This window comes from Myotis davidii, unplaced genomic scaffold (assembly GCF_000327345.1).
Source record: "Myotis davidii unplaced genomic scaffold, ASM32734v1 scaffold39, whole genome shotgun sequence".
Classification (NCBI taxonomy): Eukaryota; Metazoa; Chordata; class Mammalia; order Chiroptera; family Vespertilionidae; genus Myotis; species Myotis davidii.
The window spans coordinates 426,197-441,483 of NW_006290531.1; the positions used below are offsets into that span (position 1 = coordinate 426,197).

Below are 15,287 nucleotides of genomic sequence, written 5' to 3' on the forward strand. Positions count from 1 at the left end.
GTTTTTTTTAATTCTGGGACTTATTTACCTTCTATAATTGAAACTTTGTTGCCGTCACTGGAGCTGAGAGCTGGCTCTTGCTCCAGATCTGAGGCCACGGCCTGCTGAAAGCAGTTATCTGGGGTTTGTTTAGCTTCTATACTTGAAACTTTGTTGCCTTTGGAGCTCAGAGCCGGGCAGCTGCAGGCGGGGAACCTTGGCTTCCTCCATCACTGGAGCAAGCAAGCCTCCTGTTTGCTTCAGCTGCCTGGCTGCCGGCCGCCATCTTGGTTGGCAGTTAATTTGCATATTGCCCTGATTAGCCAATGGGAAGCGTGTTTGAGGTACGGTTAATTACCATGTTTGTCTATTATTAGATAGGATTCCCTTATTGGACTTTTAGGTTGTTTCCATTTTTCCTCTATTTAAGATAATGCTGTAGACAGTGTTCTTTTCTCATGAAAATAAACATGAGAGTTTCTCTATAACTAGAGATGACATTGCTGGGTCCTAGAGTATGCTCATCTTTAGCTAACCAGACATTACAAATTGCTCTCCAAAATGATTGTATATAGGAGTGGTGAGAGTTCCCATTGCTATGTATGCTTATCCTCTTAGTTGGTATCTTCATACTTTTAAATTTTGCTAATGTGTGATGGGTGTGAAATTATATCTTTGATATTTTAATTTGTATTATCTTCTGTTAGTGTATTTGAGCATCTTTCCACATATTTATAGGCCATATGGATTTCTTGAGTATTTTTTGTGCGTGTCCATTTTTCATTTTGGGGAATTATCTATTCACATTTAATACATATTTTTCTAACAGTTAATTTTATGTTTTTCTTATTGATTTACATGCAGTTTGTTTTGATTCTCAAAGTCAATGTATTCAGAGAAACTTCTCTATGTGATTTTAAGACATTGCTGAAATTTCAACTGTAGACTTTAGATTTGGAGTAATTCAACCCTCTAAGAATATTTTCTTCCAGGCTTTTTATATTTCTCCTGTCCCTGTTTGTCTGCTATCACTCCTTCCAATTTTAACTAGCACATTTTTGCTATAGAAGATTTTCCTCTCTCCTCTCCAGCAATGACAGAGGGTAGTGATATGGGAATAGGAAATAATAAGAAATACGAAAATGAATAAAATTTGACAGGTTTATAAAATGTGTAAAATATGCTTGTCACCATTTTTGGTTTTTTGTTCATTTTAATTAAAATACATTCTAGATCTTTCATTATACAGCCATTAGATATTTCAGTATATATTGTCTCCTTTGTAGATGTTCATCATTATCTGATTAGTTTTGTCTGTATATGTATGTCAGATTATCTGATTAGTTGTTTGTATATGTATAGTATGTGTTTATAGTATGGGATCTCATTATTCTATTCTCCACCTATATTGAGGTCTATGCAGTGCTGTTATCCATTGGATTCTTGAGATAGATCCACGTATCTATTACATCTCAGAGCATTGCATTAACAGTTGAAACCCTTTTCTGCCAGTGTCACTGGTGCTTTGATGTTTCTGTAATCTTAAAGAGAAAAGGACCAAGCACCCCGTAGTTGTACTTCCGTAGTACAAGGGTGGTTAGTCTGGAGTAAAAGGCTTTCTTATTTATCTTCTGTCAGGATGAGGTAACAGCAGTAAGAGCTTGGAGTTCCTGTGCTGTTTTACAAGTGTTACAGAGTCTTTGAGGTTAGAGAACCTTCCTCGGAGAATATCTTGGCCAGTTATCTTCCAACATTCCTTCAGTGCCAGAGGAAGAGCTCATGACTCCTGGCCATGGTCACAAAATCTTGGCTGATCTTGATAAAAGAATCATATTCTCTAGACATGAATCTTTTGGAGAGAGTTGTCAGATTTGCAGAGCTTTACTAGGACCTTTCCTTAGAATAGAATCTGATTTTCTTTTAATGGTTTGATGTAAATCAATGAAGAAACTTGAGTTTTAAGTTGGTGCAGGATGACTTGAATCCATAATTAATTAAGTTCAGAAGTCTTCCTTGAGATGAGAAATAGAAAGGCTGTAAGCAATGCAAGTTTGTCTTTATGAATAAAGTAGCATAAATTTTGGCAATGAGTTTGGAAGTAATAATTTTAGTGTTTTCTATAGTTTGAAGAAAACTCCAATATTGTATAAATAAGATCCCCAGTATACTAATTCTGGTCTTTATTTTTTTTATTTTTAGAAATTTTATAAGTGATACGGACCTTTGTTTTTCTAAGCACCATATCATCATCATCACACTTAAAATATCCTACCTAATAAAGAGGGAATATGCTAATTGACCCTCATGCCATAGCAAAGATGGCGGCACCTACAGCCAATAAGGAGGGAATATGCTAATTGACTGCCCCACCCTCAAGATGGCCATGCCCATATCCAATAAGGAGGGAATATGCTAATTGACCGCCACACCCTCAAAGATGTCGGCACCCACAGCCACAAGATGGTGGCGCCCAGTCCCCTCGGCCCTGCCGGGGCGGCAAGTTCAGGCCCACCCCCAGGCAGGCCCAGCTGTTCCACGTGCCTGCCTCTGGAGTCTCCCAGTCCCCTCAGCCGCCCAGGGCCAGCCCAAGGCACAGGCAAGCTTCAGTTGGTGGCTGCCCAGCCACCCAGGGCCACCTGAGGCTCAGGTAACCAGGGCTGGCCGAGCCTTGCGCTGCCGGCAGTGGCAGCAGCAGAGGTGTGATGGGGGCATCGCCTTCCCCTGATCGCCGGGTCACCTGCCCCTGAGGGCTCCCGACTGTGAGAGGGGGCAGGCCGGGCTGAGGGACCTCCCCTCCAGTGCATGAATTTTCATGCACCGGGCCTCTAGTTGTTTATAATTCCAATAACATTTCAAAATTTCCCGATTTTTACAAAAACCTTTCCTTTTGATTTTCTTTATCTTTTATTCTATAACAATTCCATCAACCTTCCTCACTTCCCACTCTACATTTTCATGCCATTAATTTATTGGAGAAACCAGGACATCTGTCCTGTGAACATCTCACATTCTGGATTTGCCTGATTGCTGAGGTGTGGTGGTGTTAAACTTGATCCTCCTATAATCCCCAGTATTCCGGTAAACTGGTAGTTAGGACTTGACTAGATGCAGGTTCAACCTTCTCTTTCCTTTCCCTTTCCCTTTTTCTTTCCTCTTAATGTTTTACATCCTATTGCATTATACTCTGAGACACATACTGTCTGGTTGTCTCCATTTAGTTATGCTAAGATTGATGTGTGGATTGTCTTGTTACTCTGTTGGTACAGAGGTGCCCATTAGAATCACTTTAAAGCTTTTCAGGATTCTTAAGAATCTTAGATTATGATTTAGCAGGTCTATTGGGGAAGAGGAAAGACATAAAAAAAACACACATGCAAAGAGGGTATGGGGGTAAATGGTGATGGGGGAAAAAACAGATGCAAACAACCCCCAAACCCTCTGTTTTTACTCAGATGTGATAAGAATCATTACCTTTAATAACATTTAATATGCAATTAGAGTGACAAAATTTACTTTCTTGCAAATGCTTTGGAAATGTATGTTATGTGTAAAGTGAAGCATATTTAAATTATTAACTGTGGAAATGTTTAGGACTACTGCAGTGTAATAGAAAAAGTACAGACTCATACCCAGGAGGCCAAAATCATTTATTTTCTCTGAGGCCTATTTTTTTAAAAATCTAGAAAATAGGAATAAAAAGGGTGGTTTTGATGATGAAATGATTATTTGAAAACAGTCCAGCACTTGGTGGATAGTTGAATTAAAATCTGAAAAACATTACAGTTATAGATTCTTTCAATTGAGATCTTCAGAGAAGAGCTTAAGAAAATTGGAAGTAATAGTATCTCATGTGCTATTTTAGTTATATCTGCAAATGCTTTGGGGCTTGTTGTTTGAGTGATAGGACACTCATGATGTAGTTTTAATGCAAGTGTAATTAATGTGGCCTTTTGGGAAAAGTAGCGTGTGGAAATCTTATTGTTTTTTTTCCCCCCTTACTTTCAGCTCCATTTACCTCTTAATTCTCCTTTGCCTGGAAGTGAATTGACCAAGGAACCTTTTCGTTGGGATCAGAGACTCTTTGCATTAGTGTTGCGGTTGCCTGGCACCATGTCAGTAGAATCAGAACAGTTGACAGGTGTGCCTTTAGATGACTCTGCAATCACACCAATGTGTGAAGTGACAGGCGGTAAGTTTTTTGCTGGCAGTAATTTAGTGACTTAAAGCAGAGTTTACCTGAATGTTTTAAAATGTACATTTCAAAAACTCCATGTTTGTTTTTGTCTAACAAGTTATAATATTAGTAATTAGTAGTTATATATGGTTTTAAAACTATATTGATGAAGGTCTGTGCTTTGATTTGAATAGGATATGAATACTTTTAGATCTAATAATGAATGGTAATTTTTTCTGCCCATATAGAAAGTGCTGGTATTTGAAATTGTTAAACTTATTTTCTTAACTACAAAGATTGCCAATGATTTACAAATGTCATGGAATTATTTTCTGTGAAAAATGTTTTGAGAATCATATCAGTATCTATTATGCATGTAATTATTAAAGCCTGGTTAAATGCAGTTTTCCCCAGAGGCAAAGAGGAAGCTAGATGTGTTAGAGCAAACACAGGTAGTAAGGTCATACCCAGCTAGTCCAGGTAGTCAATATGCTAAGTTAACATTAATAAAACTCTTGAAACAGAATATGTAATAGACTCAGGACTTCTTTATTGTGGAATTGGCTAACAGATGGATTAATTCATATAGGTATGTATTTAGTACCTAGTGTGTACCAAGCACTGTTCTATGACTTCAGTAGTGAATATGACAGACATAGCAGTCTTGCTTTCACAGAGCATTTTAATTCTTATTGAAGGAATTTAACGGTAAAATGTCCAAGTCTGGCATACCACTATTTCACCTGTGTCAGGGACCTGTGGCATAGTCTCTAGACACAGTTGGTGGTACTTTATTGAGATTCCTTCATAGACAGCTATATAATAAGTTAAAGAAAATTATAAGGTCTAATTGATACTTTAGGTGCCTTCTAAAATTCCACGGGTGTTGGACATCTGCAAAATTCACAGACAAAAAGGGTATATGAAGTAGATTGGTTAGGAAATTGTTATTCTATTATTAAATGTTCTCATTTAATAGAAGTACTTTTTCGTGAACTCTCGTATAATTTAATATACAAAAGAAAAAAAGATGTGTGTACACAATTTAAAGGGAAACCTATCTGTCATCTAAATTTGAAGAATCACTGTTAACAATTCTCTGTGCATGGATAATATTTTTCATTGAAAGCCCTAATTGTTTCGGTGGGTAGATGCACATTTATATTCAGGAAATATTAGTTTTCAGCCTTGCTAAAAATCCTGATTTAAATTTTTTTTAACTCTAGGTTTTTTACTTAACAGATTGAAGGAGGGCATTGAGGCTGTAATTTAAACATTCTCACTTTGGAAATTCCTTACTATAAATTACTTAGTTTGAACTTTGAATTATGGTAAAGTTATGGGACTACATGTACTGTAACTTTGACTTCTAGCATCAAGAATATTCAGAGTGTGAAATGAAGTGAGTGATAATCAGAAAGGGTCTGAAAAGAACCTAAGACCTCATGTAGTAGTTAATGTCCTTGCCTTTGGGCAGTAATATACTAAAGTTATGTTGTTTATTCTTTGAAAGGAACATCTCCAGAGGAGAAGATTCCGAAGTCACCCTTGGAAATACCTCTTAATGACCCAGAAACCTTAGTTGGTTAAGAAATTAGGAAGCTTTTCCCAAATATACATCCTGAAGTACTATTTTATTTCCCTCTTTTCATGCTCTTGTTAGCAATAGTGGGAAGTGGCTCAAATGCTTTTCATATCTATGTATATAAAAACGTAAGCAACCGGTCAACCGTTCAACTGGTCACTATGACACGCACTGACCACCAGGAGGCAGATGCTCAATGCAGGAGCTGCCCCCTGGTGGTCAGTGTGGCGGCGGCGGTAGGCTTAGCAGGGCCAGGATGAGCTGGAGCAGCGCGGTGCCTGGTTCGGGCTCCTCCCCGGCTGCCTGCCACTTTGTGCACTACTATATCTCTCAAGGATGTCAGACTGCCGATTTTGGCTCAGCCCCCCAAAATGGGCCAAAACCGGCAGTCCGGCAAAACCAAGGGGTCCCAGATTGCAAGAGGGTGCAGGCCAGGCTGAGGGACCCCACCGGTGCACGAATCTGTGCACCAGGTCTCTAGTATCTCAATAATATGTTTTCTTATTTATTTTTCACTAAAGAAAGTTTTGAGGATTAAAATATCAGAAAGGTAGAACAGAAAAGCTAATATTCATTGGTATTACACTATGTAATATGTAATCAGTACTAATTCTTGTGCACTTTTTCTTGTGCATTTTTAAAGACTTAATGAGTAGCGTGTATACATTGATTTTTCCCATTGTAGAATAATTCATGTTCACTGAGGAAAAAAATTGGAAAGAAATTTGCCTGTGTTGCCAAAATAATGATTAATATTTTGTTATATTTTTTATGTTTGCTTTTTAAAAAAAATTATAATTGTCATTGTAAGCATTTTTCTTTACCACGTAATTAATGAACACCCACTCTATGCCAAATAACTATTCTCAAGAAACTAGAAACACCAATTAGAAAGGATATATGCACCCCTATGTTTATAGCAGCACAATTCACCATAGCTAAGATTTGGAAACAGCCTAAGGGCCCATCAATAGATGAGTGGATTAAAAATCTGTGGTACATCTACACAATGGAATACTATGCTGTGGTAAAAAAGGAGGATTTCTTACCATTTGCAACAGCATGGATGGAACTGGAGAGCATTATGCTAAGTGAAATAAGCCAGTTAGAGAAAGATAAAATACTACATGATCTCACTCATTTGTGGAATATAGAGAACAACATAAACTGATGAACAAAAACAGATCAGAGACAGAGAAGCATCGATGAGACCGTCAAACCTCAGAGGGAAGGTAGGGAAGGGTGGGGGTAAGGGGGAAAGATCAACCAAAGGACTTATATGCAAGATTATGGGCCTAACCAATGGACACAGACAACAGGGGTGTGAGGGCATGAGTTGGAGGGTATAGGGGGTAATGTGGAGATAAGGACACATATGTAATAACTTAATCAATAAAAAAATAAAAATTACCTAAAAAAATGTTTTTTGTTTATTGATTTTAGAGAGACAGAGGGAGAGAGAGACATCGATTTGTTCCAATGCACTTATTGATTGATAGATAGATAGATAGATAGATAGATTGATTGATTGATTTCAGAGAGGAAAGGAGAGGAGAGATAAAAACATTAATGATGAGAGAAAAATCATTGATTGGCTGCCTCCTGCATGCCTCCTACTGGGGATCAAGCCAGCAACCTGGGCACGTGCCCTTGTCTGGAATCACACCTGGGACCTTTCAGTCTGCAGACTGATGCTGTATCCACTGAGCCAAATCAGCTAGGGTCAAATAACTATTCTTGATGCTGGGAATACCGCAGGAACAATAGTCAGAAAGCTTACATTTTGGACTGACATGAAAGCGTGTAAAATGAATAACTATTATTGTAGGGAGTGCTACTTATTGTGAAGAAAAAAATAGGGTAAGAGTTTAGAGAATAACTTGAGAAAGACAGTGAATATTCTTGGGAAATCTGAGGAGGTGCCCCCACTTTTTTTAAACCATATACCTAAAGAATATGCTTACTCCCGTTTGAATCAGTTTGAAATATTGCTTATCCTTGGAGATTGTTATCTTGTGTAAAGAAGTAAATAAAACAACAGTTTTAAAAATAAATTACATTTGCATATTTCTAACATTGAAGTTAATGTCACTTGTTTGAATAGAAATTAAATCAGCCTTGGTGTGTCTTAAAAATATTAATCTGACTAAAACTATTGTTACAGCATGTTCATCCACCCTCTTTTTTTCAATTAAGGTGTAATTGACATACAACATTGTGTTATTTCTGTTGTACAACGTGAGTTAATATTTGTATATGTTGAGAAATGATCACAAGTGTAACATACGAGTAGAGATCTGAATAATGAGGTAAAGAAAGATCTAGGCAGAAGAAATAGTAAGGGAAGGTGCATGCTCTGTATTTTCGGAGCAACAGGAAAGATGCTGTGACTAGAGCAGGGGTGGGCAAACTTTTTGACTTGAGGGCCACAATGGGTTCTTAAACTAGACCGGAGGGCCGGAACAAAAGCATGGATGGAGTGTTTGTGTGAACTAATATAAATTCAAAGTAAACGTCATTACATAAAAGGGTATGGTCTTTTTTTTTCAATAGTTTTATTCATTTCAAACGGGCCGGATCCAGCCCGCGGGCCGTAGTTTGCCCACGGCTGGACTAGAGCTTATATGGGAAGAAGTAGAGAGTAACAGGTGTAGAGACGTAGCAAGGACCAAATATTGAATATCCTTTTAGGTCATAATAAATACTTTCTATTTTCCGACTGCAGTGAGAAGCCATTACAGGGCTTTTTATAAGAGGTGACATCTGATTTCTATTTCTGAAAGATCACTTCAGTTCCTAGATGAAAATATACTGTAAAGTGGCAAGAATTGAAGCATGGACTAGTAAGAGATGACTGTACTTTGGTTTAAATTGCTAGGTTTGGAGGTGGTAAGGAGATCTGATACAAAGGAGAACCAAGGATAAGGACAATGAGGGAAGAAGGAATCAAGGATGATTCCTAAATTATCCATTTTGGCCTGAACAAGGGCAAGTGAATGGACTTGTATGGGTACACTGGGGAAAATCAGGTGTCGGGGAGGCAGGGGGATGATTTCAAATAAAAAAATGCCTAATAGGTATGTCAGTGGAAGTATCGAGAATCAAAAGCATTTCATAACAATTGTAAGACAATTTTCTAGAGTAAATCAGTTTAACTTAGCCTCTGTTAAGGACTGTTTCCCAACTTAGAAATGTTTCTTTTGTTTCTCTGTTATACTAAAATGCTGTCTAGTAGACTTCTGTGGGAAAGTTGTATTTTTTTTTTTTCACTTTACTGTCTTCAGGCTCCTGTATTTAGATTTTTATTTTTATTTTGGTGGATTCTACATAACCACAAGTGAGCCAGCTTTTTGGCTTGAAGGTGTGTGTTTTCTGCACAAATGTAACGAGTGATCCTAGAAACTTTATGCTTCAAAGTATCTTACATTCCAAGGGGTGAGTTTTTACATATAAAATAAGAGAAACATTCTGTAGGATATAGGCTCACTTTGTAAAAACGGCAAAATTTCTTTAACTTTCCAAAAAAAGTAATGGATTTTTGTTATTTGCCAAGTGACTCAAGTTTATTCACACTCAAGTTTACTTTTTCTCTACTTTTTGTTAAACATCTTTGTTAGTAATTTTATTTCATACTAAGATCATAACTCATTTACTTACATTTTCCTAATCAGTTAATTGATGACACAGGTTAGGGGAGTAGACAGAATTCCCACAATTTCACAGTTAAAAACTTTTGTTTTTTAATGACATCTTAGGAATATGCGTAAGCTTCATGAAACAAGATATTCAACCTTTATATAGTCTTCTACATACTTTGTGTGTTAAGATGGTCAGCCTTTTTCTTTTTTTTTTTTTTTTGATTTTTCACAGAGAGGAAGGGAGAGGGATAGAAAGCTAGAAACATCCATCAGCTGCCTCCTACACACTCCTCACTGGGGATGTGCCCGCAACCAAGGTGCATGCCCTTGACCACAATCGAACCTGGGACCCTTGAGTCCGCAGGCTGATTGATGCTCTATCCACTGAGCCAAACCAGTTAGGGCAAGATGGTCAGCCTTTTAATGTATTGTTTTATGTACATTTTTAAATTGCCTGAGAAAAAATAATTTACTAATTCTTTCAATTAAGTATGACTCCATATAGACATTTAAAACAATATTGATTTCAAATTAACATCATGATTTCCGGGGAACAAAGTATACCCAGATTAAAGTTTCTAATACTCTAAGGATTTGAATCTTAGCTGTACTAGTGTACTAACTTGGATAAATTAGTTAACTTCTTCGTGCTTATAGTTTTCTTATCTTATTGGGAGAAAGTAGCCCAACCATTGTTGCTTAGGATTAAATAAATTAATATGATGATTAGAATGGTGCCAGGCACATAGACACTCTGTAATTGGTAGGTATTTTTATGATTCCAACTATCATTATGATACAATGATACGTTACTTGTTATATGATACTTGCTTTCTAAGTAAAGCTGACTCTGAGGATTTGAATCACACCGCTGCCTAATGTTCTCTTTTCTGAATAGCCTTTAGCAAATCACATGTTAAATATAAATTGATATGGGTAATTTGGTATGTCAGATACAATGATGTAGTCATGTTTGATTGAATTGTTGAATTTGTAAAATTCCATATTAAGCTCATTGCAAATTATGTTGTAAGATGTTTAAAGATTATTTTAGTTGTTAAGCTTTTCAGTATTGATCTGTTTTAACATATAATAGAAGTATGGTTCAAGTTAAATATGTAATTATAAATTTTATAGTCACATTAAAGAGAAACAGGTGAAATTAATTTTAATATCTTAATATATATAAAATATTATTTTCACGTGAAATCTATATTTAAAATTCTTGAGACATTTTATGTAATTTTCATATTAAGACTACAAAATCAGGAGTGTATTTTAAACTTAATGTACATCTCAATTTGGACGAGCCATATTTTTAGTTTTTAATAGCCATGTGTGGCCAGTGACCACATATGGGATAGCACAGGTCTAGATATATTGAAAATTTCTGTTTAAGGGGTCCTTTTATTAGTATTTTCTTCTTAATTACTAGCATTTCAATGCTTCTGAACTAAAAATCCTGTAGATTTAAAATATTCAAAAAGGAAGTTTATTTAAGATAGGTAATTTTCAAGCATATCAGCCAAATGAAATTTAGAAAAGCATATGCTATCATCTGTATATTAAAATGAAAATATTTAAAATAAGCAATAACTGTCAGCAGATCAATTAAATATGTGATCTCCTATGTGCTTAGCATTAATTTTATTGATAATACTTGTTAAGCAGGAGTAAGGTTTTGGGGGAACTAGATCCTAGATGTTGTGTATGTACTAGTATAGTAAAGATAAATTAATTGTATTGGGTAACAGTTGGAGATAGTTTTTTATGTCTATATTTTTGAAATCACACTTTATATCATATATAAGTAAACTTTCACATTTTTATTGTGGTTTGTTCAGAACAAGATTTCTATTTTCCATGTACCCATTATTGGAAGGAAAAAATTTATAGACTCTCACGACATGGAATTGTTGGTTTATTGAAAATTTCTATTTTGTTCATTCTTGCATAAGATAATGAAATAAGTCAAGCTTTACCATTGAACTTTTGTTAACCAATATACTGTCAGAAAATCCACTATTATTCTTTCTTACTAAAGGTAGTATTTTCTACAACTGACTAGTTCACTTTATTTACTTTATTTAACTTTTTTTTTAAATCACAGGTCGCTCTTACTCTGTATGTTCTCCAAGAATGCTTAATCAGTGTCTGGAGTCCTTGGTGCAGAAAGTGCAAAGTGGAGTGGTAATAAACTTTGAAAAAGCAGGACCAGATCCTTCCCCTGTAGAAGGTATTGTCACAATTTTCTTATAGACATTCTAAACTTGTTGTATCAATTATTCATCTACAATTGAAAAATAAGAGCCATAGACCTTTTTAAGCAACCTCATATTCCTTGTTAGTATTATAATGTTGTCTCTCTCCTGTATATATGCTTCTCCCATGTCCCTTAATTCACAAGAGTGAACTCTAGGTGTTTGTTTAATTCCTTAGCACTATTTTTCCTAAGTTTCAGACTGGCCAGAACCAAATGATTTATGTGGTTCCAAACACAAGGAACCAGCCTTTACCATTAAACTGGATTATTTAACTCCAGCTAAGCTCCACCTAGCTTTATTCCAATATTCTATGATCATGAACTATTTATATTAAAAGGTATAAGGAGTTACCTTAGAACCAATGGACAACTATTACATCTGGACCCTTTGCATTATACAATGAAGCTTATAACAAGAATTAGAAAGTCATTAACGACACTTGGCAGAGGTGATCCACAGAGTGGGAGAAGAGAAAGGTCATAGAGATTAAAAAATGGGTATCCTCAGGGGGGGATTATAGGAAGGAGCAGAAGACAGTTAAGATTATATAAATTGTATCATTGTTTCTGTTTTTTAAATTTTTAATTGAATTGTTAGGCATGGAATGTATTTTTATATTTTAGTACTTGACTTAAAGTTAGGTACTAAATAAATGTTTAGTTGAAGAGAGTTGCTATTTTGGTAGAATTATTTCAGATTAAAGGTAGGTATTGAAATGGCCCCAGTGAGGTAGGGATAGCCCTGGTGAGATAGGGATGACCCCAGTGAGGTCGGGACGGCCCCGGTGAGGTTGGGACAGATCATGGGGACCAGTATAGACTGATGAACAGGGGTAGATGCAGAGGCAGAGCAGCATTGAACAGACTGTCAAACTACAGTGGGAAGCCTGGGGAGGGTGGGGTTAAGAGATCAACCAAAGGACTTATATGCATGCATGTAAGTATAACCAATGGATACAAGACACTAGCGGGTAGAGGAGGCCGGGGGAATGTCAAGGAGGGGAAAAAGGAGACAATACTCGAAGAAATAAATTTTTTTTTTTTTTAAAAAGGTAGGTATTTCAAATCTGGATTTGCATATTAAGTTTTTCTTTAGTTATTAGGCTTTAGTTAAAATGATTACTTCTTTAGCAATTCTTACCTAGTATTTCCTAAGCCAACCACAATGATGAAGATATTGAGTGTTTGCCTTTATCATCTGATGGGGGAAACATATCATTCATTAAATAACTATTTACCATTAAGTATGTTTTACATATTCTGATTGGGCAAGCAAATGATACTGTGAGCCCTCCTTTCAACTGCTGAACTCATAGTTGGCATTTGCAGACTTTACTCTCTAGTAAATTTTAATCTCATATAAATGTGAAGCAGTTGTGATAGTATTGTACCATTTAAGAATACTAGGCAAATTCAGAATTGAACAAGTATTGGGACATTTTTATTAAGTAATAAGAGGTATAATTGAACTTTTTGATATTTTCCCCCTTAACGATACATGCTTTTTTTGTGTCAATTTCTTTGCTATAGATGGGCAGCCAGATATATCAAGGCCTTTTGGATCTCAGCCTTGGCATAGCTGTCACAAACTCATATATGTCAGGCCAAATCCCAAAACTGGGGTTCCTATAGGTCATTGGCCTGTTCCAGAGTCTTTTTGGCCAGATCAGAATTCTCCAACACTAGTAAGTACCAGAGAAACTGTGACTTTGTAATAGTAGCCATTTCGTTGTTTTTCATACTAGTTTTACTATTATCAGTTAAATATGTGGCTAGTTTACAGGAATCAGAAAGATGTTCAAAGTGCTATGATAAGCTATTAGTTGCTTTAGTATACTGTATTGTTATGTAGTAATGGGGGGAAAGTCATCTGTTTTCTTTAGAATCTAATACTATGCTTATGTTTTTATTATTAGCATCTGGGTACAGAATCATAAATATAAGGAGTTTCTCTTTGGACTAAACGTAATGTATCATAAAGATTTGTCTTGGAGCCATAATTTGGAACTTAAGTGAAGGCTTCCACAATAATTTTGATAGTTTGCTTTCAATCTCTTAGGAGTTGACTTGCATGGTTTTAGTTATAGTCAGTGTTGTCAGGCTAGAGATTTAAGGTAGAAAGATTTTCTGGTCTTGTTTATATGAATTATTATTATTATTTAAAATATATCTTTATTGATTTCAAAGAGGAAGGGAGATGGAGAGAGAGAGAAAGAAACATCAATGATGAGAGATAATTATTGATTGGCTGCCTTTCTGCACCTGGGATTGAACTGTGACCTCCTGTTTCATAGGTCGACACTCTACTACTGAGCCACACCAGCTGGGCTACATGAATTATTTTTTAGAAACAATGAGGCTTGCCATAGCCAGTGTGGCTAAGTAGATAGAGTGTCGGCCTGCAGACTGAAGGGTCTAGGGTTCAATTCCGGTCAAGAGAATTGAAGGGTCAAGAAGGGTCTATTGCAGGCTCCTCCCTGGCCTGTGCCCTGGTCCGGGCTCGTATAGGAGGCAACTAATCAATGTGTTTCTCTCACATCAATATTTCTCTCTGTCTTTCCCTCTCTCTTCCATCCTTTCTAAAAAAACAAAGGAAAAATATCCTCTGATGAGGAATAAGAAAACAATAAAAGAAACAGTGGGGCTTATTGAATAATATATATGAATTATCAGTGTTCACAATATGGTTTTTCTAATAATAAGGTAAATTTATACAAAACAGTCTAATCTTGTTAATATATTTTCTTTTGCATTAGTATATTTTTCTAGTATTTGAGGGCATCATGGCTATTTTGGGAGAGCATGACATATTACCCTTAGAAGAATTACATTTTTATTACTTTGAAGATAAGAATTATATTTCAAATACCATTAAGCAGTCTTGAATGTTTCATATAGCTATCATTTATGACTTAAACTGAATCCTATTTGACACCTTTTATACTTTAAACCTTTATCAACTCTTCAGGATAATATTTACGTTTAATCTACACAAGCTCTACAAAGTGATACTTCTTTTATTCATCTGGGGTTTAATGAAATTAAGGTTTTAGAAATTTCAGTGAGGTATCTTCTTTATTCCTTTTCTTTTTTTCTGATTGAACTATCATAGTTTTTCCAGTCTGGCCTTATAGAGAAATTCTCAGTTTCTTTGTTCATTTTACTTTCTCTTCTGGAGCTCTTTCAACTCTTACAGAACAGATAACATATTTGTATGAAATATTGTCTTGTTGGTTATTCAGTCTATAGTCTTTATTTAATACCTACAGTAGTACATATGGTACTTTGTTGAGTCCTAATAGAAATTCAAAATCAGGATCACAAGCAATATCTATTAACATTACTGTAGCTGTCTATTGCAAATTGTTATAAGCCATAGAGGAATTTGAAGTGTGGATAGGATTTCAGTGGGGAGAGAAAATAGTATGAGAAAAAAGTATGGAAGTAAATAGATCAAGGTGTATTTAGAGGAAAAACAAGTGTATTCCTGAGTAACGTGGGTCAAAACACATATTGAGAGTACATTGAGAGTACTATTAAATGAGCCAAATTGTTCATGACTGTAAGTGCAGGGTTAAGGAATTTAAGCCTTTTTCAGTGGGACTGAAAGGATAACTGATGACATTTTTTACAGAGTGCTTTAGGAAA

The 15,287-nt window shown here is 35.9% G+C and overlaps 1 protein-coding gene across 6 annotated transcripts in view; it reads left to right on the forward strand.

Annotated features, from left to right (window-relative positions):
• Nucleotides 1-15,287, forward strand: part of INTS6 (integrator complex subunit 6) — a 111,012-nt gene that overhangs the window by 67,221 nt on the left and 28,504 nt on the right. For all 6 annotated transcript variants that reach the window (XM_006763570.2, XM_015563778.1, XM_015563780.1 and 3 more), the window contains 3 exons: nucleotides 3,985-4,168; nucleotides 11,487-11,612; nucleotides 13,170-13,324. In XM_006763570.2, the coding sequence (XP_006763633.1) occupies nucleotides 3,985-4,168; nucleotides 11,487-11,612; nucleotides 13,170-13,324 (465 nt within the window). The remainder of the gene's footprint in view (nucleotides 1-3,984; nucleotides 4,169-11,486; nucleotides 11,613-13,169; nucleotides 13,325-15,287) is intronic.